The sequence below is a fragment of the Loxodonta africana genome, chromosome 3 (assembly GCF_030014295.1).
Source record: "Loxodonta africana isolate mLoxAfr1 chromosome 3, mLoxAfr1.hap2, whole genome shotgun sequence".
NCBI classification, from domain to species: Eukaryota; Metazoa; Chordata; class Mammalia; order Proboscidea; family Elephantidae; genus Loxodonta; species Loxodonta africana.
This window is the reverse complement of record NC_087344.1, coordinates 99,307,943-99,335,333: the sequence shown is the minus strand read 5'-3', so window position 1 is coordinate 99,335,333 and position 27,391 is coordinate 99,307,943. Positions and strand designations below refer to the sequence as shown.

Genomic DNA, 27,391 nt, shown 5'->3' with positions numbered 1-27,391 from the left:
CTCCGGAACCAGAGAAGAACGGTGTTCTCAGCAATCCCTAAGTACTTGTGTATATATTACCGTGCACTGCTCCCCGCCCCCACTCCCAAGCTGGCTCCAGGGGCTGACTTCCCTGGACCTGAGATAGGCACTGTTCAGCATCTAGAGCCATCCTCCCAGTCTTGGAGAAGAAATAAATTTGCAATTAAGGGAAAATATTATTTGACAGCTCCACTAACCAGGGGAGCTCAGGACAAAAGCAACTTCTGTCCAGGCATAAATGGTCCGTGGACTTTGAGTACCTTTCCCCTCTGCATGGACCTGTGTGGGCCTATTGCAGGAGAATAGGCCCTTGTTGGCCGACTCCAACTGTTTCAACTATGTGTGCAGAGAGGTGGGTGTTTGATGTTTGACATTGCTTTGCCTATAAAACAGGGTCCTCACCTACCCACATCAGGAGCCTAAGGACTGGTAGCTCCACTCAGGTCACCCAGTCACCTGTGACAGGGGTCCAAGGATAACTGTTATGTTAAAGAAGACAACATAAAAATAATAAAGAGGGATGAAGGGATGTAGTCATAGAGCTTTCATATGGAGAGGAAGATACGGCAATACAAAGAAATAAAAGTTAGTTTAAATTTATAAAAGTAGGGGTAAAAAATAATCTAACCAGAAAGGAGAAAAACTATCCTAAATATCAAAATAAAGTACAAGAAAAAAAAATAGAGACTCAGCAGAAAGAAAATCAAGAACAACGAACATAAGGAAAGAACGATATACGAAGATAATCTACTCAGCACATAAAATCAAGTGGGAAAAAGAAACTGTCAACAACACACAAAAAAAGACATCAAAATGATAGCACTAAATTCATACCTATCCATAATTATGCTGAATGTAAATGGACCAAATGGACCAATAAAGAGACAGAGAGTGGCAGAATGGATTAAAAAACAAGATCTGTCTGTATGCTGCCTACAGGAGACACACCTTAGACTTAGAGACACAAATGAACTAACACTCAAAGGATGGAAAAATATATATCAAGCAAACAACAATCAAAAAAGAGCAGGAGTGGCAATATTAATTTCTGACAAAATAGACTTTAAGGTTAAATCCATCAGAAAGGATAAGGAAGGACACTATATAATGATTAAAGGGACAATACACCAAGAAGATATAACCATATTAAATATTTATGCACCCAATGACAGGTCTGCAAGATACATAAAACAAACTCTATCAACATTGAAAAGTGAGATAGATAGCTCCACAATAATAGTAGGAGACTTCAACACACCACTTTCAGTGAAGGACAGGACATCCAGAAAGAAGCTCAATAAAAACACGGAAGATCTAAATGTCACAATCAACCAACTTGACCTCGTACATATATACAGAACACTCCACCCAACAGCAACCAACTCTACTTTCTTTTCTAGTGCACATGGAACATTCTCTAGAATAGGTCACATATTAGGTCATAAAGCAAGCCTTAGCAGAATTCAAAACATTGAAATATTACAAAGCATCTTCTCTGATTGTAAGGCCATAAAAGTGCAAATCAATAACAGGAAAAGCAGAGAAAAGAAATCAAACACTTGCAAACTGAACAATACCCTGCTCGAAAAAGACTGGATTATAGAAGACATTGAGGATGGAATAAAGAAATTCAGAGAATCCAATGAGAACGAAAACAGTTCCTATCAAAACCTTTGGGACACAGTAAAAGTGGTGCTCAGAGGCCAATTTATATGAATAAATGCACACATCCAAAAAGAAGAAAGGGCCAAAATCAAAGAATCATCCCTACAACTTGAACAAACAGAGAGCAACAAAAGAAACCCTCAGGCACCAGAAGAATACAAATAATAAAAATTACAGCAGAACCAAATGAAATAGAAAACAGAAAAACAATTGAAAGAATTAACAAAACCAAAAGCTCGTTCTTTGAAAAAATCAACAAAATGGATAAACCATTGTCCAAACTGATAGAAGAAAAACAGGAGAGGAAGTAAATAACACAAATAAGAAATGAGATGGGCAATATTACAACAGACCCAATTGAAATTAAGAGTCGTATCAGATTACTATGAAAAATTATACTCTAACAAATCTTAAAACCTAGAAGAAATGGATGAATTCCTAGAAACACACTACCTACCTAACACAAACAGAGGTAGAAAAACTAAATAAACCCATAACAAAAGAATAGATTGAAAAGGTAATCAAAAAACTCCCGAAAACAAAAAAGCACTGGCCCAGAGTGCTTCACTGCAGAGTTCTACCAAACTTCAGAGAGGAATAAACACCACTACTACTACTAATGGTATTTCAGAGCATAGAAAAGGAGGGAATACTCCCAAACTCATTCTGTGAAGCCAGCATATCCCAGATACCAAAACCAGGCAAAGACACTACAATAAAAGAAAATGACAGATCTATATCCCTCCTGAACTTAGATGCAAAAATCCTCAACAAAATTCTAGCCAACAGAATTCAACAACATATCAAAAAAATAATTCACCATGACCGAATGGGATTCATAACAGATATGCAGGGATGCTTCAACATTAGAAAAACAATTAATGTAATCCATCGTATAAATAAAACAAAAGACAATGATCACATGATTTTATCAATTGATGCAGAAAAGGCATTTGACAAAGTTCAACACCTATTCATGATATAACCTGTCAGCAAAATAGGAATAGAAGAAAAATTCCTCAACATAATAAAGGGCATTTATACAAAGCCAATAGCCAACATCATCCTAAATGCAGAGAGCCTGAAAGCATTCCCCTTGAGACCAGGGACCAGACAAGGATGTGCTTTATCACCACTCCTATTCAACATTGTGCTGGAGGTCCTAGCCAGAGCAATTAGGCTAGATAAAGAAATAAAGGGGATCCAGACTGGCAAGGAAGAAGTCAAAGGATCTCTATTTCCAGACGGCATGACCTTATACACAGAAAACCCTAAGGAATCCTCAAGAAAACTACTGAAACTAATAGAAGAGTTCAGCAGAGAATCAGGATACAAGATAAACATACAAAAATCAGTTGGATTCCTCTATACCAACAAAAAGAACATCAAAGAGGAAATCACCAAATCAGTACCATTTGCAATAGCACCCAAGAAGATAAATTACTTAGGAATAAATCTTACCAGAGATGTGAAAGACTTATACAAAGAAAGCTACAAAATACTTCTGCAGGAAACCAAAGAAGACCGACATGATTGGAAACACATACCTTGCTCATGGATAGGAAGACTTAACATTATAAAAATGTCTATTCTACCAAAAGCGATCTGTACATTTAATGCAATTTGGATCCAAATTCCAATGACACTTTTTAATGAGATGGAGAAACAAATCACCAACTTCATATGGAAGGGAAAGAGGCCCCAGATAAGTAAAGCATTACCGAGAAAGAAGAACAAAGTGGAAGGCCTTACTCTAACTGATTTTAGAACCTATTATACCGCCACAGTGGTCAAAACAGCCCCCGGTACTGGTACAACAGCAGATACATAGACCAATACAACAGAATTGAGAATCCCGACATAAATCCATCCACATATGAGCAGCTGATATTTGACAAAGGCTCCAAAGCAGTTAATAGGGAAAAGACAGTCTTTTCAACAAATGGTGCTGGCATAACTGGATATCCATCTGCAAAAAAATGAAACAAGACCCATCCCTCACTCCATGCACAAAAATGAGCTCAAAATGGATCAAAGACCTAAATATAAAATCTAAAGCGATGAAGATCATGGAACAAAATGTAGGGACAACGTTAGGAGCCCTTGTACATGGCATAAACAGTATACAAAACGTTACTAACAATGCACAAGAAAAACTAGATAACTGGGAGCTCCTAAAAGTCAAACACTTATGCTCATCCAAAGACTTCACCAAAACAGTAAAAAGATTACCTACAGACTGGGAAAAAGTTTTTAGCTGTGACATTTCCGATCAGCACCTGATCTCTAAAATCTACATGGTACTGCAAAAACTCAACTACAAAAAGACAAATAACCCAATTAAAAAATGGGCAAAATATATGAACAGACACTTCACTAAAGAACACATTCAGGGAGCTAACAGATACATGAGGAAATGCTCACCATCATTAGCCATTAGAGAAATGCAAATCAAAAGTACAATGAGATTTCATCTCACTCCAGCAAGACTGGCGTTAATGCAAAAAACACAAAATAATAAACGTTGGAGAGGCTGTGGAGAGATTGGAACACTTCTACACCGCTGGTGGGAATGTCAAATTGGTACAACCACTTTGGAAATCAATTTGGCGCTTCCTTAAAAAGCTAGAAATAGGACTACCGTACGATCCAGAAATCCTACCCCTTGGAATATATCCTAGAGAAATAAGAGCCTTTACACGAACAGATATATGCACACACATGTTCACTGCAGCACTGTTTAGAATAGCAAAAAGATGGAAGCAACCAAGGTGCCCGTCAATGGATGAATGGATAAATAAATTATGGTATATTCACACAATGGAATACTACACATCGGTAAAGAATAGAGATGAATCAGTGAAACGTTTCATAACCTGGAGGAATCCGGAAGGCATTATGCTGAGTGAAATTAGTCAGTTGTAAAAGGACAAATGTTGTATAATACCTCTATTATAAGAACTGGAAAAATAGTTTAAACGGAGAAGAAAATATTCTTTGATGGTTACGAGAAGGTGGAGGGAGGGAGGTTGGGAGAGGGGTACTCACTAATTAAATAGTAGATGAGAACAACATTTTATTTTTAATTAAAGTTAAAAATAAAATGTTGTTCTCATTTAGGTGACAGGAGAGAAAACACACAATACAGGCCAGGTCAGCACAACTGGACTAAAACAAAAGCAAAGAAGTTTCCTGAATTAACTGAATACTTCAAAGCCCAGCATAGCAGGGGCCGGGGTTCTGGACCAGGGTTTCAGGGGACATCTAAGTCAACTGGCATAATAAATTCTATTAAGAAAACATTCTGCATCCCACTTTGGCAAGTGGCATCTGGGGTCTTAAACACTAGCAAGCGGCCATCTAAGATGCATCAATTTGTCTCAATCCACCTGGATCAAAGGGGAATGAAGAACACCGAGGATACAAGGTAATTACAAGCCCAAGAGACAGAAAGGGCCACATAAACCAGAGGCTGCATCAGCCTGAGACCAGAACTAGATGGTGACTGGCTACAACTGATGACTGCCCTGACAGGGAACACAACAGAGAACCCCTGAGGGAGCAGTAGAGCAATGGGATGCAGGCCCCAAATTCTCATAAAAAGGTCTGACTGAGATTAGAAGGACCCCGGGGATCATGGCCCCCAGATCTTCTGTTGGCCCAGGACAGGAACCATTCATGAAGCCAACTCTTCAGACAGGGATTGGACTGGACAATGGGTTGGAGAGGGATGCTGGTGAGGAGTGAGCTTCTTGGATCAGGTGGACACTTGAGACTATGTTGGCATCTCCTGCCTGGAGGGGAGATGAGAGGGTAGAGGGGGATAGAAGCTGGCAAAATGGACATGAAAAGAGAGAGTGGAGAGAGGGAGAGGGTTGTCTCATTAGGGGAAGAGCAATTGGGAGTATGTAGCAAGATGTATGTAAGTTTTTATGTGAAAGACTGACTTGATTTGTAAACTTTCACTTAAAGAACAATATAATTAAAAAAAAAAAAGAGTTTATTGTTGCATTCTAGGTTAGAGACAGTGCTACCTTGGACTAGGGAAGTGGCAAGAAATGACAGTGGGTCAGACCAGACTGGTGGCAATGAATGTGGACAAGTTCAAGATATTCAGGAGGGAAATCCAATAAGATATGTTGAGAGGTTGAAGGGAAAAAGAGGTGTTGAGGTAGATGCCCAATTGGGTAGGTGATGGAAAAAGGGAAGTCTTAGAGGAGGACAAGGTACTCCATTTGGTTTAGATTGGTGAGAGGTTGTACAGAGAAAATCATGAATTCAGTCTTAGATATGCTGATGTAAATATGCCTTTAAGATGCCAAGGAAACCCTGGTGGCATAGTGGTTAAGTTCTACGGCTGCAAACCAAAGGGTCGCCAGTTTTGAATCCACCAGGTGCTCCTTGGAAACTCTATGGGGCAGTTCTACTCTGTCCTATAGGGTCACTATGAGTCAGAATCGGCTTGATGGCACTGGGTTTTAAGATGGCAAAGTCAAGTAGGCAGTTCTATTTATGACTCTGGAGCCCAGGGACAGAAATAGGTGGTCACTGTCTAATTACTTTCTTTAGAATTTTAGGAGTTGATGAGATTTCCCAGAAATGGAATGTAGAGTGAGAAGAGAAGAGGTTTTAGACCTTTTCTTAAAGAACTCCATCACTTCAAAATTTGTTAAAAGATGAGGCAGCAAAAGATAAGGGAAATTACTGTCAGAGAATTAAGAGGAAAATCTGGAGAGTGTTGTGTCTGAAGAACCACTGGAAGAGAGTTTAAGAAAGAAGTTTCTAATGCTGCTGAAAGATCAAGGAAGATGAAGTTGAAAGTATCATTGGATTTGACAACAGAGGAGGGCCACTTCATTGGATGAAGAAGATGGCAGAGGCCAAAGCCAGATATTAGAAGGAGTTGAGGAGTGCTCTGGAAGTGAAGAAATGGAAAGGAGTGTAGTACTCATTGCTTGTGATACAAAACAAATGGCCATCTGTTGAAAACACTGTCTTAGACATCTAGTGCTGCTATAACAAAAATACCACTAGTGGATGGCTTTAACAAAGAGAAATTTGTCCCCTCACTGTCTAGTGGGCTATAAGTCCTAAATCAGGGTATCAGCTCCAGGGGAAGGCTTTCTCTCTCTGTCAGCTCTGACAGAACCAAAGGAGGCGGTATTCTCCTGACTCTTGATTCTTGGTGGTATGAGGCCCCCCGTCTCTCTTCGCACTTCTGTGTTCCGTATCTCAAAAGAAATTAGCTTAAAGCACAGTCTGATCTTGTGATTGCCTCATTGACGTAACAGTGCTAATTGCACCCCACCAAACTCATAGAGAGTTTACAACACATAGAAAAATCACATCAGATGACAAAATAGTGGACAATCACACAATACTGGGGACCATGGCCTAGCCAAATGGACAGATTTTTTGGGGACACACATATCAGTCCATAACAAACACAGATCTTTTTCCCCTTTGCTTATGCTGTTCTTTTTTCTGCATGGAATGCTTCTACTTGCTTTCTTGAGTCATCCCTTCATCCTTTAAGGCCTAGCTTCGATAGAAGCTCTGCTATAAAACCTTTCTGCCTCCTTACGAATATGAACTTTCTCTTATTCATGAGTGGATTCCCAGTAGTGAACAAAACATAAGTTTTTAAATATACTGATGTGACTAATAATCAAAGCATGGATTTTTTAATCAGGTAAACCTGAATGTGAATGCCTGTTCAGCTGCTTCATAACTGTGTGACCTGGCAAAGTTTACCTTATTCTCGGTGCCTCAGTTTTCTCGTCAGTAAAATGGAGATAATAATTATTCCTACTCCATACAGTTTCTATGTGTACTAAGTTATTTAATTCATGAAAAAACACTTAGTGAGGTGCCTGGTATAGCAAGCATTCAGTAAATGTTAGCCATTAGATCCATTGCTTTGGGATTATTTCTGTGAATAGCTTTCAAGTGCTTTAATGCCCTTTTCCTTCCCTCCATCTCACATCCCCATATCATTTGCCAGATGTGCACATTATAGAATCAGAATAGCATAATATTGGTTTTCTTTTTCCCAGGACTGTTCATGTCCAATGGCCAGGAGTGGAAGGAGCAAAGAAGGTTTGCTCTGAGGACACTAAGGGATTTGGGTTTAGGAAAGACAAGATTAGAAGAACGCATTCAGGAGGAAGCCCACCACCTCATCGAGGCAATAGAAGAGGAGAAAGGTAAGAGTTTCATAGGACAGGTACAGAAGTCTGGCTCATTCATTCATTGAGAAGATACTTATTAAGTGCCTAGGTTTCTTTCCTGTGCCTAGCACCGTGCCAGACACTAAAGTGAACAACTGATCATGAACCCTGCCCTCATGGAATTCATTACAAGAAGCCGGGCATTAAACACATAAGTGAATTTAAACCCTGGCCACAATTTTAACTCCACAAGCATTGCCTGATTACTTGCTATGCGTCACACCCTTGCAGGGTGCTGTGGCCAGAGTTTCATATGTGATATGTCATACAGAGTAGACTTTCCTTAGAGCGGTGGCCAGAGTTTCATATGTGGTATGTCACATAGAGTAGACTTTCCTTAGAAAGCAGAAACAAATCAACCGAAAGGATCCATCTCTTCCTTCCTCTGCCTCTAGGACAGCCTTTTGACCCTCACTTCAAGATCAACAAAGCAGCTTCCAATATCATTTGCTCCATTACCTTTGGCGAACGTTTTGAGTACCAGGATGGTGAGTTTCAGGAGCTGCTGAAGTTGCTGGATGAAGTCCCATCTCTGGAAACTTCGAAGTGGAGCCTGGTAAGCTGTGTCTTGTTTTCTTTGTAGAGGTTTTTTACTTCTCTGGTAAGATTTATTCCTAAGTATTTTATATTCTTGGGGGCTATTGTAAATGGTATTGATTTAATGATTTCCTCTTCGTTGTTCTGTTTGTTGGTGTAGAGGAATCTAACTGATTTTTGTATGTTTATCTTGTATCCTGATATTTTGCTGAAATCTTCTATTAGTTCCAGTAGATTTCTTGTAGATTTTTTGGGGTGTTCTGTGTATAACATCATATCATCTGCAAATGGAGATATTTTACTTCTTCTTTACTAATGTGGATGTCCTTTATTTCTTTTTCTAGCCTAAATGCTCTGGCTAGGACCTCCAGCACAATGTTGAATAAGAGTGGTGATAAAGGGCATCTTTGTCCGGTTCCCATTCTCAAGGGGAATGCCTTCAGACTCCCTCCATTTAGGATGCTGTTGGCTGTTGGCTTTGTGTAAATGCCCTTTATTATGTTGCAGAATTTCCCTTCTATTCCTATTTTGTAGAGAGTTTTTATCATGAATGGGAGTTGGACTATGTCAAATTCCTTTTCTCATCAATTGAAAAGATCATGTGTTTCTTATGTTTTGTTTTTTTTTTTAATGTGATAGATTACATTGATTGTTTTTCTAACGTTGAACCATCCCTGCATACCTGGTATGAATCCCACTTGGTCATGGTGAATTATTTTTTGATATGTTGTTGAATTCTGTTGGCTAGAATTTCGTTGAGGATTATTTCATCTGTTTTCAGGAGGGATTGGTCTGTAGTATTCTTTTTTGTGGTGTCTTTACCTGGTTTTGGTATTAGGATTATACTGGCTTTATAGAATGAGTTCAGGAGTATCCATCCTTTTCTATGTTCTGAAATGCCTTTAGTAGTACTGGTGTTTTCTTCTCTGAAAGTTTGGTAGAACTGTGCAGTGAAGCCGACAGGGTCAGGGCATTTTTGTGTTGAGAGTTTTTTAATTACACTTTCAGTCTCTCTTTTTTTAATAGGTCTATTTAATTGTTCTACCTCTGTTTGAGTTAGTTTAGGCAGGTAGTATGTTTCAATAAATTTGTCTATTTCCTGTAAGTTCTCAAATTTGTAGGAGTACAGTTTTTCATAGTATTCTGTTATGATTCTTTAATTTCAGTTGGATCTGTTGTGATATCACCCATCACATTTCTTACTTGCTTCTTCTCCCATTTTTCTTTTTTCTGTTTGGCCGATGGTTTGTTGATTTTGTTGATCTTTTCAAGGAACCAGCTTTTGGTCTTGCTCTTTCAAGTGTTTTTCTGAATTTCATCTATTTCTGCTCTAATTTTGTTGTTTTCTTTCTTCTGATTCCCGTGGACTTCTTTTGTTGCCTTCTTTCTATTTGAATTGTAGACTTAATGTATTGATTTTGGCACTTTTTTTTTTTGGATGTGTGCATTTATTGGTGTAAATTGACCTCTGAGCACTGCTTTTGCTGTGTCACAAAGGTTCTGGTAGGATATGTTTTCATTCTCATTTGATTTTGTGAATTTCTTCATTCCATCCTTAGTTTCTTCTATAACCCAGCAGTTGTTAGGCAAAGTATTGCTCAGTGTCCTTGTATTTGATTTTTTTCCTTGCTTTTCTGTTATTGATTTCTACTTTTATGGCTTTATGGTCAAAAAAGATGCTTTGTGATATTTCGATATTTTGGATTCTTTTAAGGCTTGCTTTGTGGCCTAATATGTGGTCTCTTCTGAGAATGTTCCACGTGCATCAGAAAAGAAAGTATACTTGGCTGCTGTTGGGTGGAGTGTTCTGTATATCTCCATAAGATCAAGTTGTTTGATTGTGGCATTTAAACCTTCCATGTCCTTATTGAGCTTCTTTCTGGATGTTCCGTCCTTTATTGAAAGTGGTGTGTTGAAGTCTCCTGCTATTATTGTGGAGCTGTCTGTGTCTCTTTTCCATGCTGTTAGAGTTTGTTTTATGTATTTTGGAGCCCTGGTGTTGGGTGGGTAGATATTTATTATGGTTATGTCCGCCTGGTATATGGACTCTTTCATCATTATATAGTGTCTTTCCATACCCTTTGTGGTGGATTTTGCTTTAAAGTCTATTTTGTCAGACATTTAAATTGCCACTCCTGCTCTTTTTTGATTGTTGTTTGCTTGATATTTTTTACATCCTTTGAGTTTTACTTTGTTTGTGACTTTGAGTCTAAGGTGTTTCTCTTGTACACAGCATATAGATAGATCGTGTTTTTTTATCCATTCTGTCACACTCTGTCTCTTTATGGGTGCATTTAATTCATTTACATTCAGCATTATTATTGATAGGTATAAGTTTAGTGCCAACATTTTGATGTGTTTTTTTGAGTGTCGTTCACAGTTTGTTCAACTTAATTTTCTGTGCTAAGTCATTTTTCTTATGTATTTTCTTGTCATCGTTGTTGATTTTGTACTTGCTCAGTCTACTTTTTTTTTTATTTTAATGTGTAGGATTGTTCGTTCTTTATGGTTACCTTAATATTTACCCCTAATTTTCTAAGTTTAAGCGAATATTTTATTTCTTGACATCGAATTGACTTTCTCTCCATATGAAAGTTCTATGAATACATTATTTAGTCCCTCTTTTTTTGTTTTAATGTTGTCATTTTTTACATATGGACTTCTCTGTTTCCCTATAGTCGGTGTTTTAGTTTTGATTTATTTTCGCAACTTCCCTTTCTGGGTTGATATCTGATCATTCTATCCTGTGTTCTAGACTTGGGTTGTTATCTGATATTATTGATTTTCTAACTGGAGGACTCCGTTTAGTTTCTCTTCTAGTTTGGGTTTAGTTTTTAAAAATTCCCTTAACTTCTGTTTATTTGGAAATTCCCTAATTTCACCATCATATTTGAGAGACAGTTTTGCTGGATATATAACTCTTTGTTGGCAATTATTTTCATTCAAGGCTTTATATATGTCATCCCATTACCTTCTTTCCTGCATTGTTTCTGCTAAATAGTTGGACCTTAGTCTTATTGACTCTCCTTTACAGATGACTTTTCGTTTATCCCTAGACACTCTTAAAATTCTCTCTTTATCTTTGATTTTGGCAAGTTTGATTGTAATATATCTTGGTGACTTTCTTTGGGGACCAGCCTGTGTCAGGTTTTGGTGAGCTTCTTGGATAAATATTTTCTCATCTTTTGTGATATCAGGGAAGTTTTCTGCCAAAAAATCTTCAACAATTCTCTCTGTATTTTTTGTTATCCCCCCCGTTCTGGTACTCCAATCACTTGTAAGTTATTCCTCTAGATAAAGTCCCATTTAACATGGCATTTAATACATTCTTCTATCTCTGTGTTTCATATACTTTCATAATTAATCATAGAGAATTGATCAGAATCAGTTTTGCTTTTAGAAAGACTACCTTTTTAGGAGGTACATAATGGGAAATAGACTGAGTCTGGGGATAATGGTGGAATCAGGAAACCGCTGGAGGCTATCAGAGCATCCAGGTGAGATATGTTGGTGGTCTTCACTAGGTGGTTTGGACTGTGGCAGCCATTGTGGTGGTGAAAAGTGATCTAAGGCTGGATGTATTTTGGAAAAAGAACTGAAATTCCTTTCTAGAAGGGTGGGAGAGAAAGAAGAGTCAGGGATGACTCTGAAGTTTCAGTGTAAGCAAATAAAAGAGAGAAAGAGAGATGAAAAGAGGAATTGATTCCGCGGTCTTAAAATGTGGAAAAGTAGTATGTTGTCTCCATGATTGTTTTGTTTTTATAAATTAGCTCTGCGTTACCTTTCCTTGGATAATGAAATTCCTTCCTGGACTTCACCAAACACTCTTTAGCGACTGGGAGAAATTGAAAATATTTGTTTCCCGTATGATTGAAAACCACAAAAGAGATTGGAATCCTGACAAACCAAGAGACTTTATTGATGCTTACCTCAAGGAAATGACAAAGGTGAGACAATCAAAGCTGTTTCTTATGTTTTGTTCTTTAAGAGCAAATGGGCTGTATTATCTTCCTATATTTTCTGTAATAAATTATGTGATGTAATACTTTCTCATGAACTTAGTGGCTTTAAACAACATAAATATATTCTCTTAAAGCTTTAGATGTCAGAAGTTTCAAATGAGTTTAACTGGGAAAAAGTCCAGGCATCAGTAATGCTGGCTTCTGTAGGCTCTGAGGAGTTTTGTTTCCTTGCTTTTTCCAGCTTTTAGAGGCTGCCTGCATTCCTTGGCTCATTTGCCTTCTTCTACCTTCAAAGCCAGCAGCATAGCATCTTCTCTCTTCTCTGACCACTGCTTCTTTCTGTCCTTGTATATTCTCTTTGACCTTCTTTCCTCACTCTTATGATGCCCTTCATGATAACATTGGACCTATCTGGATAATCTAGTGTAATACCCTCATCTCAAGATCCTGAACGTAATCACATCTGCAGAGTGTTTTTTCTATAAACCAAAACCTGTTGCCTTCAACATGATTCCAACTCGGAGTAAAACTGCCCCACAGGGGTTCCAAGGTTGTAAATCTTTATGGAAGCAGACTGCCACATCTTTCTTCTGTGGATCCACTGCTGGGTTTGAGCCAGTCTTTCAGTTAGCAGCTCAGTACTTAAAACCATTGTTTCCCCAGGGCTTTTTCCCTTTCCTGTATAAGGCATCGTATTCACAAGTTCTAGGGTTTAGGGTGAGGACATCTTTGACCGTCATTACTTGGCCTACTAATGAGGGAAAAAGTGGGTGCTGTTTCGGAGTGCAGAAGTAACATTAACTCAGGACTGATGAGACAGTTAGAAATAAAGAGAGGAGTTTAATGCTATTTGGCTTGAGGCCCTGGAAATACCCAAATACTGTCTTCTCATCCCCCATGCCTACCATCGGCTCTTATCTAAGGAGCTGTACAGAAAAGGGAAAATAGAAATTGAGCACAAAAGCACTGTTTTAGTATTAGATAGGTCTGTGCCCAGTTACCCCAAGAGCTCTGGTGGCACAGCTGCTAACCAAAAGGCCAGTGGTTCGAACCCAGCAGCCGTTCCTTGGGAGAAAGATGTGGCAATCTGGTTCTGTAAAGATTGCACCCTTGGATACCCTATGGGGCAGTTCAACTCTGTCCTATGAGGTCACTATGAGTTGGAATTGACTCAAAGGCAAGGGTTTTTTTTGTTTGTTTAGAGCCCTGGTGGCATAGTCATTAAGACCTTAGCTACTAACCAAAGACTCGGCAATTTGAAACCACCAACTGCTCTTTGGAAACCCCATGAGGCAACTCTATTCTGTCCTATAGGGTCACAATCAGTTGGCATGGACAGCAAGACATATGGTTTTATGGGGCCCAGTTATCTACCCCTATCCTCAGCCTCCATGTCAGAGCACAAGTCAAGCTGAATTGGATGTCAGAGTTTAGCCTCAGGGCCTAGGTGGGGCTTTTTCTTCCACCCCCCCCATGTCATCTACTTTCCAACATTATAGAAAAGAAGCAGGAAGAAAGCCAGACTGAATGTTTGACCTTCAACACAGTGATCCCTCCACTTAACATACGTCACTGAATCAGTGTCTTGACTTTAGACTCTTCAGATTAATGGTTCTTCCTCCTGGAGTAGGCAGATGGGTGGATTTGTTTCCACCTCCTCCCTTATTTCACCTTGTCGGCATAGCATTAGTAGAAGCATTGTTTTCTCCTCAAAGGGAGAGACTGTTCTTGCTCTTTGGCATTCCAGTATGGGACCATGCATTAAGAGGAATGTAGACAAATTGAAGGATCCAGAGGAAGATGATAATGTCAGAGGAACAGGTGATGGAATTAGGGAGGTTGATCTGGAAAGGAAAAGGGGCATGGGGAGATATGAGAATTGTTGCATGAAAGGGGAACTGAGTGTATTTTTTCTGTAACAGTAAAACACTTGCTGACTATTTACTGTGTGCCTGTTGCATCTCAGGCAGCTCATCATGTGATCTTAAGAGGCTATTTTACAGTACAGAAAACTGAAGCACAGAGAGATTAAGTAATTTGCCCCAGGTCATACACCTAGCGAGGATGTGGCTGATATTGGAACTCAAGTCTTTTTCACAGTGTATTCCCTTTCCTTTTTCCCTAGGTATAGGTGTAAGAAAACGATTGTTTTGATTTTCATCTTCTTAAGTGTTCAAATCCCTAGATACCCTCCAGCACTTGGGTCTGGATGATGCTAATGATATTGCTATAGTATCTTATGCTTTCTGAGGAAGCCAAAGGGAAAGTCATTTCTCCTAGGGACCTTTCTTTCCAGAGTCCTTCCCTAGGATGATAACCCCGTGTTTAGTGTCAGCTATGAACAAATTAATAAACATTTTTTCTTTCTAGCATACAGGCAATGCTACTTCGAGTTTCCAGGAAGAAAACCTTATCTACAGCACGCTGGACCTCTTGTTTGCTGGAACAGATACAACTTCCACAACTCTGCGCTGGGCTTTGCTTTACCTGACCATCTACCCAGAAATCCAAGGTGAACATTTGTGTGCCTGGACGAGGCCAGAAGAATGCCTCCTGGAACATACTGCCCCAGGGTTGGGACCAGAAGATAGCATGGTATAATGAAAAGATAGGTGGAACAGTCATGAACTAGACTCAAGACCTAGCACATTCTTTGTCTGTCAGGGATAGTGATGGGTCTTGGTAATGCAAATATAACAGGGTCCCTTTGCTCGAGAAGTTGAGGATCTGTGGGGAAAACAGTGAAGTCAATTGACACTGGGTTAAATTTCATAAAAGAGTGACATTCGTGTGTGAAAATCTGGTCTTTTAGGTAATGACTTGCCATTGCCCTCTGAATAATGTCCACACTCTTCAGAAAGATAGAGAATTCTATCGCCAAATAAATTTAAAATTTAGGGAAAGGCTTAAAAACTTCTCAGAGTTTTTACTGCCAGCATCAGCCCCACTCACTCTGCGTGTTGCCCTCACTAAATCACATGTCAGTTGTCCATTGCGCTGTTCTTATTATGCCTCTGTTTATTCACACGTGCTGTTCTCTCTACCAAGAATGCACTTCTCCAATTTCCCTAAATGGTAAATTTCAAGCTCTTCTTGAAGAATCTGATCAGACACTACCTCCTCTATGATGTGTTCCTACTCTTTGATGAAATTACTAGCATTTTCTTTCTTTAGAGACAAAGGGAACACACACCTCTTTCTTTAAGGGCATGTTTGAAGTGTTAAACATCACTTCTATACACATTCTTTGGACCAGAACTTAGTCACATGATCACAGACTTGCAAGGAAGTCTGGGAAAGGTAGTCTTTAGCTGAGAAACCCAGTAAAATCTTTATTAGTATAGAAAAAGAGGAGAACAAATATTTGGGGACAGCTAGCAGTTTCTGTCATTTATTGTGTTCTCACCTAACTCAGTTCATGCAATCCTCAAAATATCCTTAAGATGAATGTAGATTTATCTCCACTAATTTATCCCCCCAGATGAGGAAACTGAAGCTCAGAGAGTTTAATTAACTTGCAGCATTAATTTAGTAGAGCAAGAGTTTGATCCAGGTTTGTCTTACACCAGGGCCTAGTTTCCACTCTTACATATCTCCTTGAAAAACTACAGTCTCTGGAGCCTACGTTATTCTTAATAGCCACAACAATGAACTCAAACATACCAACAATCATGAAGATCATTCAGAACCTGGCAATGTTTTCTTCTTTTACATGTAAAGTTCCCACGAGTCAGAGCCAACTCAATGACACTAATAACAAAAACAACTACACTATAATCTTAACCATTTTGACCCTGGTTATTCCATTCCTTACCCTAACTAGACACAAAAAAATTATGGAGTTGAAATTTTCCTAAATAAGCCCTTTCAAGGATTAATAACCATTTGTTTATAACCTGATCACTAATTGAAATACAACAGGTAAGACCTTGGAGGCCACCCCTGCATCTCTGGAAGAAAGCATAGAAGTTTAAAAAAATAACAGAACCTTCTGTTTTCCAGAGAAAGTACAAGCTGAGATCGACAGAGTAGTTGGCCAGTCACGGCAGCCCAGCCTGAACGACCGAGAGCACATGCCCTACACCAATGCCGTCATCCATGAGGTGCAGAGAATGGGCAACATCCTCCCCTTGAATGTGCCCAGGGAAGTGACATTTGATACCACTTTGGCTGGATACCACCTGCCAAAGGTAACCAGGACCTCTCAGCCTCAGGCCTTCAAATCTGTCTTTTTAGACAGTAGGAATCTGAATTTGAAAACTGACATGTATTCGTATCGTAATCAGTCACTCAAATGGGGAGAGAGATATATTAAACCTGATATAATCCAAGTATGGGCTTTAGAACATTAGTACGCCTAGGTTAATAGGTATTGGGGGAAAGACGGGGAATTCTATGATCATATAAATTTAGGGAAAGACTTAAAAAACTCAGAGTTTTTACTATACTAATTTGCATAGGAGGGCAGTGTTGGTTCAGTGGTAAAATTCTCACCTCCCATGCAGAAGACCCGGGTTCAATTTCTGGCCAGTACATCGAAACCACCAGTGGCTCCTTGAAGAAAGATGTGGCAGTCTGCTTCCATAAAGATTCACAGCCTTGGAAACCCTATGGGATCGCTATGAGTCAGGATGGACTCGATGGCAGTAGGTTTGTAGGCACCTCATCGCAGCCACTCCGTGCCTGGCAGTGGAGGTTTAAGTGTTGCTATGATGCTATACAGCTTCCAGCAGAGCTTCCAGGCTAGGAAGATGGACTACAGAGAAAGGCCTGGTGATCTGCTTCTGAAAATCAGCCAGTGAAAACACTATGGATCACAACAGTCTGATCCCGTTGTCTGTGGGTCGCCATGAGTTGGGGCAACTCGATGGCAGCTGACAACAGCATGCATTATGAATATTGGTGAGGATACAGCAGGCAGCAGTTCTGTCATACATTGTCACAGAATCTTTTCCTCTTTCTTAGTAGAACATATTGAAGGACTAGGCACTTGGCGCATGTAATCCTGGGGCTACAAAATGTGAAAATGTGAAGGGACCCCTGGAGGCGTAGTGGTTAAGAGCTATGGCTGCTAACCAAATGGTTGACAGTTCGAACCCACCAGGCACTCCTTAAAAACCCTATGGGGCAGTTCTACTCTATCCTGTAGGGTTGCCCTGAATTGGAATTGACTTGATGTCAACAGGTTTGGTGTTGGGGTTTTTTTTTTTTTTCTGAGTGAACATCACATTAACGCTGGTGTTTCTAACATACTGTCCCCACAAGCATTTCTCCAGCTTTCACTTACACCCCCAGTGATAAGGAACTTACTTTCACAAAAGGGAAACCAACCCAGCTATGTGCAACATTAATTACTGGAGTAAGAAAGGAGCCAGCATTTATCAAGCAGTGATTGATTGTGTGCGTGGGCTTTAGAGGTTCTTTCAAAATGTCTCACTCAGCCCTCAGAATAACTCTTTTTTATATCCATCTTTGAGGAGCCCTGGTGGCACAGTGGTTAAGATCTCGCCTGCTGACCAAAAGGTTGACAGTTCAAATCCACCAGTCACTACTTGGAAACCCTATGGGGCAGTTGTACTCTGTCCTATAGGGTCACTATCAGTCGGAATGGACTTGACGGCAACGGGTTTTGGAATACCCCTCTTTTAGACTGGGAGATTGAGGCTCAGAGGAATGAAGTACCCTGCCTAAAGTGTCTCAGCTGCTAAACGACAAAGTTGGGATCCAGAATCAGATCTGTTCTGCTTCCGAGGCTTTTCGTCTTTTTTGTGCTGTTCCCTGTTGCCTTCACAAGAGTTGCTTTACTTTGAGTTTAAAATTAGAATCTCCCTGTAATTTTCCTCAATTGTTGCTCATGGCACAACTAGACTAATGGTGATGCCATGCATAAGAGAACAAAACGCTGCCCAGTTTTACACATCCTCACGATTAGTTGCAGATCTGACTGTTGTGACCCATAGGATTTTCAGTGGCTGATTTTTGGAAGTATTTTCCTGTTAAATGCCCCAGTCCTCACAAAGGAACCCTGATCCCACTCTCCCCACCACTCAAGATCTCTGCAGACAGCCCTCCTGTAACCTATAACATCCTCTCTAGAGACTGTACATTCTCACATCTCTTCCCTTGTTTCCTCACCACCTGGGTCAGCCTCTGGGGATCCATTCTAGTTTGTCTACATTTCTCTGAGTATGTCGTACCCAGGAACAATCTCAAGAGGCAGAAACAGAGGTGCTTTTCTTACCCTTGGTCAGCTCTTGGCTGTTCTTGGTCATACCTTGGGCACTGTCACTACAGAGCCAGGAAATGCAACTGTGCATGCACTGAGTTCCTTATCGATTAGTTGTCTTGTGGTGAAGGTTGAAGTCTAAATTCTAAGTGCTGCTTGCATTTTTCTAGCAAACTCATCGAACACCAAGCAACCAACCCAGCTAGACAAACCCCTTCTGCTACTGATTATTAAAGTCAACTTCAGTAAGCAGCCTGGGAACTAGGAGATCTAGTTGACTGTCTAATGTAGAGACTGAGAGCCAGGGCATCAGATGGACTTGGTTCAAATCACAGCTCTGCCTTTTCTAACTCTGCAACCATGGGCACATTATTTAACCTCTTGGAGTTTTAATTTCTTTGTCTGTAAAGTGCATATAAAACCTCTCTGACAGGATCCAGTACAGCATTTTGCCTGCTGTTTGTTGTAGACAGTTCCCAAAATAGTACTTGTTCTTTATTGACTCAACAAATATTCATTAATCACTGAATGTGCTTAGGTCAGGAAGAACACCCCTGAGCAAGAAAACAACCATACAAATGATAAGGTTAGATAATTCCAAACCCTGAATAAAGTACAGGGTGCTATAAAATGCAAATTAGCTGGATCACAGAGTATGAGCAGGAGTGGTCAGAGAAGGCTTCCAAAAGGAAGTGATATTTGGACCGAGGATTAAAGAATGATTAAGGGTAGCTTGGTGACAAAGTGGGGCAAAAGAGCGTCCCAGGAAGTGGGGGAAAAAAGCCTTGTAATGAGGGGAAACATGGCATAGTTTGAGAATCTGAAAGAAGACCTCTGTAGCGGGAATGAGGCAGGAGGAGGAGGGTGGCCCAGACAACGTCAGATGATGGATCTGCCTTAGGCTGAGCTCTCTAGAGAAGCAAAACCAGATCACGTGATTGTAGGGTTTTGGAACGTTCCAGTTCCTTGGATCAGATAGAGTCTTTTCCCAATTCATGGAGCCACAGGACTGCTGAACCCAAGATGAGCAGGTCAGAGAGCAGGGCTTCTGGTCCCAGGCTGTGACAGTTGAGGAATCTCCAAGGTCGGCAGGGAAGACTGCAAGGTTTTTACTAAGTCCCTTAGCTGCAGGGGCTGGTGAACCCAAGACAGGCAGGTCAGGGAACAGGACTCTTGCTTGCAGGCCATGAAGATCAGCGAATTCCAAATGGACAGGTAAGCTGCTAGCTCAGGACCCAAGAACCAGAGGTCAGACAAGAGACAGCTGCTGGATCCAGAATAAGCCAACAACTTTTGCAAGGCGAGCAGGAAGGAAGTAGGTGGTGGAAGACGGAGAGATGAAGGCTGAGGAGGTGGTGAGCTGCCACAGGCCCCAAGCCCACCAGTACCACTGAGCAGATTCCACCATGGGGTGATCACATATAAGATTTGACAGGGAAGTGATCACAACCTTATACAACTGCCAAAACACTGAGAATCATGGCCCAGCAAAGTTGACATACAATCTTAACCATCACAGGGCCTTTGAACCTAAGAGTGATAGGAAGTTCCTGAAGGGTTTCAGGTTCTGGGTAGCAGTGGATGGGTGGGTGTGGTTTGCTTTAATCATTTTCAATAGTCACTCTGCTTTCAGGATGCAGAGTAGATTAAAAAGAGCAAGAGAGGGCATGGGACATACTTGTTAGCTGCCTTAGAGTCGGCCTTCAACTCATGGAGACTCCATGCACTATAGGATAGGATTGTTGTGATCCATAGGGTTTTCACTGGCTGATTTTTGGAAGTAGATCACCAGACATTTGCTCATAGTCTGTCCCAGTCTGAAAGCTCTGCTAAAACCTGTTTAGCATCACAAACCCCCAAAAAACCAAACCCAGTGCCATCAAGTCGATTCCAACTCATAGCGACCCTATAGGACAGAGTTGGACTGCCCGGTAGAGTTTCCAAGGAGTGCCTGGTGGATTTGAACTGCCAACCCTTTGGTCAGCAGCCCTAGCACTTAACCACTATGCCACCGGGGTAAATCACCACTGACAGGTGGCTGTGCTTGAGGTGCATTGGCCAGGAATCAAAACCCTGGTCTCCTGCATGGAAGGTGAGAATTCTACCTCTGAACCACCACTGCCATCGGGAAATAGTTAGGAGGCTATTACAGGAGTGTAAGAAGCAAAGTGGTAGCCTGTGGAGTGAACATGGAATCAAGGTGAGAGAATGAAGAGAAATTCAGGAAGTAAAATCAGTGATTCTTGCTGATGGATTGGATGAAGGCAGAGTGAGGGGAAAGGATGCATTAAAGACAACACTTGGGTTTCTTGCTTGTGTAACTGGATGAAGATGGGTGCCTTTTACAGGGCTACCTGATTCTAGTATTAAACCTACTGGGAGAGGAGGTGCCATGTACTAGACATTGGAGGGAAGAAAATGGGAGAAACAGAGATGGCTGAGACATCCTTTACCTTTGTGGAGCTGCCACAGTTATCCCCTCACTGAGCAGCTGGATTGATTTTCGTACAGTGCTGTCTGGCCAGCTGCTCCATTATTTTCTTCCTCCTGTATACACATCCCTTCCCAAGTCCTACACTGGCCTGTCCCTTTAGAGAAGATACATTCCACAGTGAATAGCAGCCAAACTTCCCTGGTAAAATTCCCAGTAGGCAGTTCCGATCCATTGCTGTGAAGCGTCCCATGGCAAACAGCAGAGTCCTGGGGGGTTGGACTCAGGAGATGATGGGCTTGGGAGGATAGGGGAGTTCAGGGTGTAGTCAAGGTATAGGAGCCTAAGGACTAACACCCTCTGTGTAGGTGTGTTGTGTGAGTGAAGCCTTGCTTGAGTCTTTGCTGCCTTCTCTAGGGAACCATGATCCTGACCAATGTGACCGGGCTTCACAGGGACCCTGCAGAGTGGGCCACCCCTGAAACATTCAATCCGGAGCATTTTCTGGAGAATGGACAGTTTAAGAAAAGGGAAGCCTTTCTGCCTTTCTCAATGGGTGAGTTGTAATAAATAGTGTGAAGATCCAAAGTCCCTCTTTCAGCCTTCCCCAGTCTTCTCCCACCAGTCTTTTCCTTCAGCTGGAATGTCTCCACATGGCCCTGCCCAGTGTGGTTCCATCTTGCCCTTGGTTACAGCCCCAGGATTCCGGGGCTGGGCATTGCTTTAAGCTGCCCCTTACCTGCTAAGCCCTCCGTTGTCTCTGATGGGGATTTCTGCCTCACTTTGTTCTCCTTCCTAGAGTACCAGGGATAGTGAAACCTAGACCCTACCTCTTGCTCAAAAAGAAAGTTGGAAATCTGCCATCTTTACAGAGTTTTAAATCGTCCCAAATTCTTTTTAAGGACTGCCCCCTTATGCAGAAATAGAGCTGGTTTATAATGAGATGGGGAGGGGTAAAGGCAGGGATCAGGCAGTGACTGTGAATGTCGTGGACTTAACTAAATCAGGATCTACTCTGTAAACACTCCCTGAAGAGGTTCTTTTGCTTTTTTAAATTTTAGTTACCTTTTTGAAATCAAGTGACTATATGTGCATGGTACACTCACTGAAAGGTACAAAAGAGGTTGCAGTGAAAACCATCATATTTCCAGGTCAGCTCTGCAAGGGTTTTTTGTTTCTTTTTTTTTTGCTTAACTCATAACAATGTAAAATGAACAACAAAAATTCTTAGCATATTCCAGGCATTGAGTTAGATATGTCACATGCATTATTTCAAGTAATTTCCCAGTGCCTTAGTTCTGTAAGTGCTTACTGAGAATCTATTATGTGTCAAGCATTCAGCCCTGAGGCTACAACAGTGAATAATACAGAAAAAAATAAGCCTGCTGCCAAAGAACATATGTTCTAATATAGCCTTATGAAGTTCTAATTGCTATCTCTGCTATAGAGATAAGGAAATTGAGGCTTACAAGGTTTAAGTATGGCAACTAAAGTCATAAAACTTACACTTGGCAGTGCCAGGACTTGATGCCAACCAGATCTGTGGAACGCCAAAGCCTGTGGTCTTTATAGCATATCTCCTAACAATCACCAAATTCCACACAGAATTCATACTAGAGATGGCATAATAGTTTGCTTATCCTTAACTGAAAATAAAATAGACACTGATTTTCTGAAACTGCAATATTTTGCCGATGGCACTAAAGCTTGAAGAGAAAGGTAAGGGCCGGAATTAGAACCTGAGTTGACGGGACTCCAAAGCTCAAGCTTCCCGCTGTGCTGCATTGCCTCAAGTGTGTCCGGGCTAATTGTAATTACATCCTCTTTGTCTTTCTTCATCTGGTTGTCTGTCACCTTTGTTCACATTGGACAAGTCACTTCCTTTTAATGAAAGCTAATACTTAGGAATATTTTCCAGTCATCCTGTCAGCAACATCTCCCCATTTTGTGTTACAGCACAGACTTCCAGCCGTATAATTCAATTATTATAATTATTCTTGTTCCTTGGATCTTGCACCAGATCCATGTGGTGTTGAAATACTAGAAATGTGGCCCTCTGTGTATCCCACAAAAACGCCTTCACCTAATGCTTGTTGTAACTTTGATGAGAGAAGACTTAATAGATGTTCATGGCTTTAAGAGGAAGAAGGGTCCGTTTAGGCTGAGCAATGGCTGGGTAACTTTCCTTCATGTGGCAGAAGCTTTTCCTTGCAGTTGTTTCATACCTCCTCTGCTAAAAAATTCTCCCATCTTCGTTAGCCGGATCTTTAAAAGCTCGGCACACACTACCTTGCTAGCACTTTGTTGTCAAGAATTGTATCATACCCTCTTAATTATGGGTTTCATTTACAAGGACATTATCTCATTTAATCCTTCCAGTAATCCTGTTATTAATAACTAGAAAGGAAGTGGATTGATATCTTTTTTTAATATGAGGAAATTGAGAATAAGAGAATTGTTTTTTTATCTGAGATCATGTGCCCAAGGCATTGGCAGAACAGACCTAAGAACCAAGTTCTTATACTTCTAATTTAATGCTGTCTCCAGTACAGCTAGAATGTAATTCACCTTTCAACTTAAAGTCTCCTCTGCTGTAAGTTCATTAAGATGATGCCATATGTTTCAGTAAGTATATTGCTGCATAACAAACAACCCAAAACTCAGTGGCTTAAAACAAGAAACATGCGTTATTGCTCACAAGTCTACAGGTCAACTGTGAAGCTGTGCTGATTTTGACTGGGCAAGACTGTGTCTTACATATTTTGGACACGTCATTAGGAGGGATCAGTCCCTGGAGAAGGACGTCATGCTTGGTAAAGTAGCGGGTCAGCGGAAAAGAAGAAGACCCTCAAGGAGATGGATTGACACAGTGGCTGCAACGATGGGCTTAAGCATAACAAGGATTGTTAAGGGTGAGGCAGACTGGGCAGTGTCTCATTCTGTGGTATGCAGGGTCGCTATGAGTCAGAACCGACTCAACAGCACCTAACAACAACAACTGTAAAAGGGAGCTCTGGTGGCGCAATGGCTAAGCACTCAGCTGCTAACCCAAAGATTGGCAGTTCAAATCCATCCAGCTACTCCACAGGAGAAAGACATGGAGATCTGCTCCCATAAAGATTACAGCCAAGAAAACCCCATGAGGCAGTTCTACTCTATCACATGAGGTTACTATGAATTGGAATCAAGTTGATGGCACCCAACAACAATCTTCAAAAATGTATACATCATGAAAGTTAAGGAGAGCCTGAAGAATTATTCTAGACTGAAGGAGATTAAGGAAGCGTAACAGCTAAATGCAACATGTGATTCTGAACAGGATCCTTCTATAATAAAGGATTATTATTAGGACAGATGGCAAATCTTGAATGGGATCTGAGGATAAGATGGTGGTAATGCATCGATATTAATTTTCTGACTTCGATGGCGTATTGTTGTTACGTTAGAGAATGCCTTGTTTGTAGGAAACACACACTAAAGATTTCACAGATGATGTAGTCAACTTTCAGATAATTAGGAGAAAAAGTTCTTTGTATTGTTCTTGCAAGTTTTCTGTACATTTGCAAGTATTCCAAAATAAAAGGCACATTACGGAAAGTAAAGAATTGTAATGTACAGGAAGCCATTTTGGTGATGCTACCACCCAAAAAGTTTTATTTAAAAGTAATCTTTTAAATTGCATTCTTCTCTGTTTTGAAAATTAAGTATTCTTTTGATGGAACTATGAGAAACAAGTCAGTCATACTGATTTTCCAGATCAATTTAATGATAACCTATTTTACACTTAGAATGTTTATTATTATGAAAGTGACATTTTAAAATAACTAATTTGTTCTATGAATTAGTAAATGACCTGGTCTGTTTAGATTCCACTTGCAGTCTACACAACCTATAATATAAATTTCTCATTGTAAGTGTACATTCCCTAAATGCCTAGAGAGATTATTTAATCTACCCCAAATCGTATGGCTAGGAAGTGGGAGGAGTTGACTTGCATTTCCACCCTTCTGCTTCCAGTTTTCTACTCTTGTATGAAAAAGTGGGAGGTGGCCAGGGCAGTGCCACCTGTGAACTGTGGAGAGAAGGATCAACTCCACAGTAGAAGCAGAGGCCCTTGTTTGGGAAGGACCTCTGCGTTTAAGGAGGACCACTGTGAGAGTCAGAGAGGCTATCCCAATGGAGAGGACCATCCACGTCAATGAGGTCCCCAGAAATTAAGGAGAAAGCTGTGATACGGGGAAAAGATTCTGTATTCATTTTCTAGGACTGATTTGACAAAGTATCGCAAACAGTGTGGCATAAAACAACAAAAATTTGTTCTCTCACATTCCTGGAAGCTGGAAATCCAAAAACAAGGTGTAGGCAAGGTTACTTCGTTCTGGAGGGCTCTGAGGGAGAGTCTGTTCTATGCTTCTCTCCCAGCTTGCGGTAATTTTCTGCGATCCTTGGCACTTAAGTGTCTGCATCATCAAGTGGCATTTTTCCTTATGTGTGTGTCTTCTAAGGACACCAGTCCTGTTGGATTGAGGGCCCCCCTACTCCAATATGACCTCATCTTAACTAATTACATCTGCAATGACCCTATTAATAAAAGAGCTCACAATCTGAGTTTCTGGGGAGGGCATAAATATGGGGGGACACTATCCTACCCAGTAGAGATGCTTCACACTTTGGAACTGCTACTCTGACATTCACTTGTTTGTATCTTTGACAGTTTCCTTCAGGGACAGAAAATTTTAGTGCAGAGTTTTTTATTGTTTTGTTGTCTCTTTTTGTTTTATTGTTGTTAATTTTGGGTGCCTTTTTTTTTAGGCTAGATATCCACTTTCTAGATCAAACCAGGCCTCCTTATTCAACACTGCACCTTCACTCCTGTGCTTCCCCTACCTGACCCTTGAAGGCATTTGAGTTTATGATCTGGACTGAATTTCTGTGCCTCAGTTTACCCAGGTTGTTGTCAGACTTAAATGAGCTGCTGTAAATAAAGCCCTGGGGACTAGCAGGTCCTCCCTCTGCTCAGGTTTGGCAGGATGGGGGAGAGGATTTCAGTCCCTGCCAGACACCTCCTCCACCAGGGAAGAAAATTCAATTTCATGTCTTTGCCTTTCAGGAAAGCGGGCTTGCATTGGAGAACCGTTGGCCAGGTCTGAGCTGTTTATTTTCCTCACTTCCCTTGTACAAAAATTTACCTTCAGGCCCCCAGCCAACGAAAAGTTGAGCCTAAAGTTCAGAATGGGCGTCACCATTTCCCCTGTCAGCCACCGCCTCTGTGCTGTTCCCCGAGCGTGATGCTGCTGGGAAAGGAGCAGGAGAAAAAGCCAGAAGAAACATGGAATGTGTTCTGAAGACCCTAGTGCCTGCTCAGAAGTGAGAGAACAGAGCAGAAGTGGCTCTGAGGAAAGATTGCAGGAATTGGACTCAGAGGAAACTGAGTCCAGATCCAGCTCTGCCATCCCCTCTGATGTCGCCTCAGGCAGATCATCTACATTCTGAAGGATTTGCCTTTTCACCCAGAAAATGAAAAGGGGATAATGACTCCTCCCCTAAAAAGAGTTGCTGTAAGCATCAAAGGAAGTGATGGATGTAAATAAAGTGGTTTGTAAACCATAAAAGTATGTCAGAAAAGTGATAGCTGTGGTCTGCTTCTCTCTTCCTTAGACATGTGTTAGCTTCTGGCTTGTTGATAAAGCTCAGTTTATTGAGAAGAGTTAGAAGTTGGACCCTGGGACAACCAAAGAGGCTAGCCATAAAGGCACTATGTTCGGCAGCCTTCTGTGGAATACACTTTAACTCTCACAGACATGGAGTCGCCATGAGTTGGAATCGACTTGGGAACCGGTTTTGGTTTTTGCTGGTTTGTGCTTTATCTCATGTGTCTCAGAATGACCTTTGGGGAAGTCAGCAAAGCTGATAGTTGTCATTCCTGATTTATAGTCAGGGAAAGCACATGTTGTTGACGCAGTTGTTATTGCATAAGGAAATGCTACCTTGGCCTTGAACTCAGGCCAAGTAGGGTGTGACTACAATTAACCAAACCTGGGGAACAGGTTTGGGGAACAATGATGCAAATAGTTCCCTTCTTTAACCCATTGCCGAGTTGATCCCACTCATAAGGACCCCGTAGAACAGAGTACAACTGCCCCACATGGTTTCCAAGAAGCCCTGGTGGCACAATGGTTAAAGCACATGGCTGCTAACCGAAAGGTCTGAACCCACCAACCAGCTGCAGGAGAAAGCCCTGGCAATCTGCTTCTGTAAAGATTACAGCCTTGGAAATCCTGTGGAGCAGTTCTACTCTGTCTTTTTAGGTTGTTATGAG

General features: G+C 41.0%; 1 protein-coding gene across 2 annotated transcripts in view; it reads left to right on the top strand.

Moving 5' to 3' along the window:
• LOC135230735 (cytochrome P450 2J2-like) overlaps positions 1-26,701 on the top strand; it is a 43,162-nt gene extending 16,461 nt beyond the window's left edge. The window contains exons 3-9 of one of the 2 annotated variants that reach the window (XM_064282051.1): positions 7,743-7,892; positions 8,312-8,472; positions 12,224-12,400; positions 14,786-14,927; positions 16,418-16,605; positions 21,490-21,628; positions 26,183-26,701. In XM_064282051.1, the coding sequence (XP_064138121.1) occupies positions 7,743-7,892; positions 8,312-8,472; positions 12,224-12,400; positions 14,786-14,927; positions 16,418-16,605; positions 21,490-21,628; positions 26,183-26,361 (1,136 nt within the window). In that variant the 3' untranslated portion in view covers positions 26,362-26,701. The remainder of the gene's footprint in view (positions 1-7,742; positions 7,893-8,311; positions 8,473-12,223; positions 12,401-14,785; positions 14,928-16,417; positions 16,606-21,489; positions 21,629-26,182) is intronic. The other variant, XM_064282052.1, reaches the window with a different exon arrangement.
• The last annotated feature ends 690 nt before the right edge of the window (positions 26,702-27,391 follow it).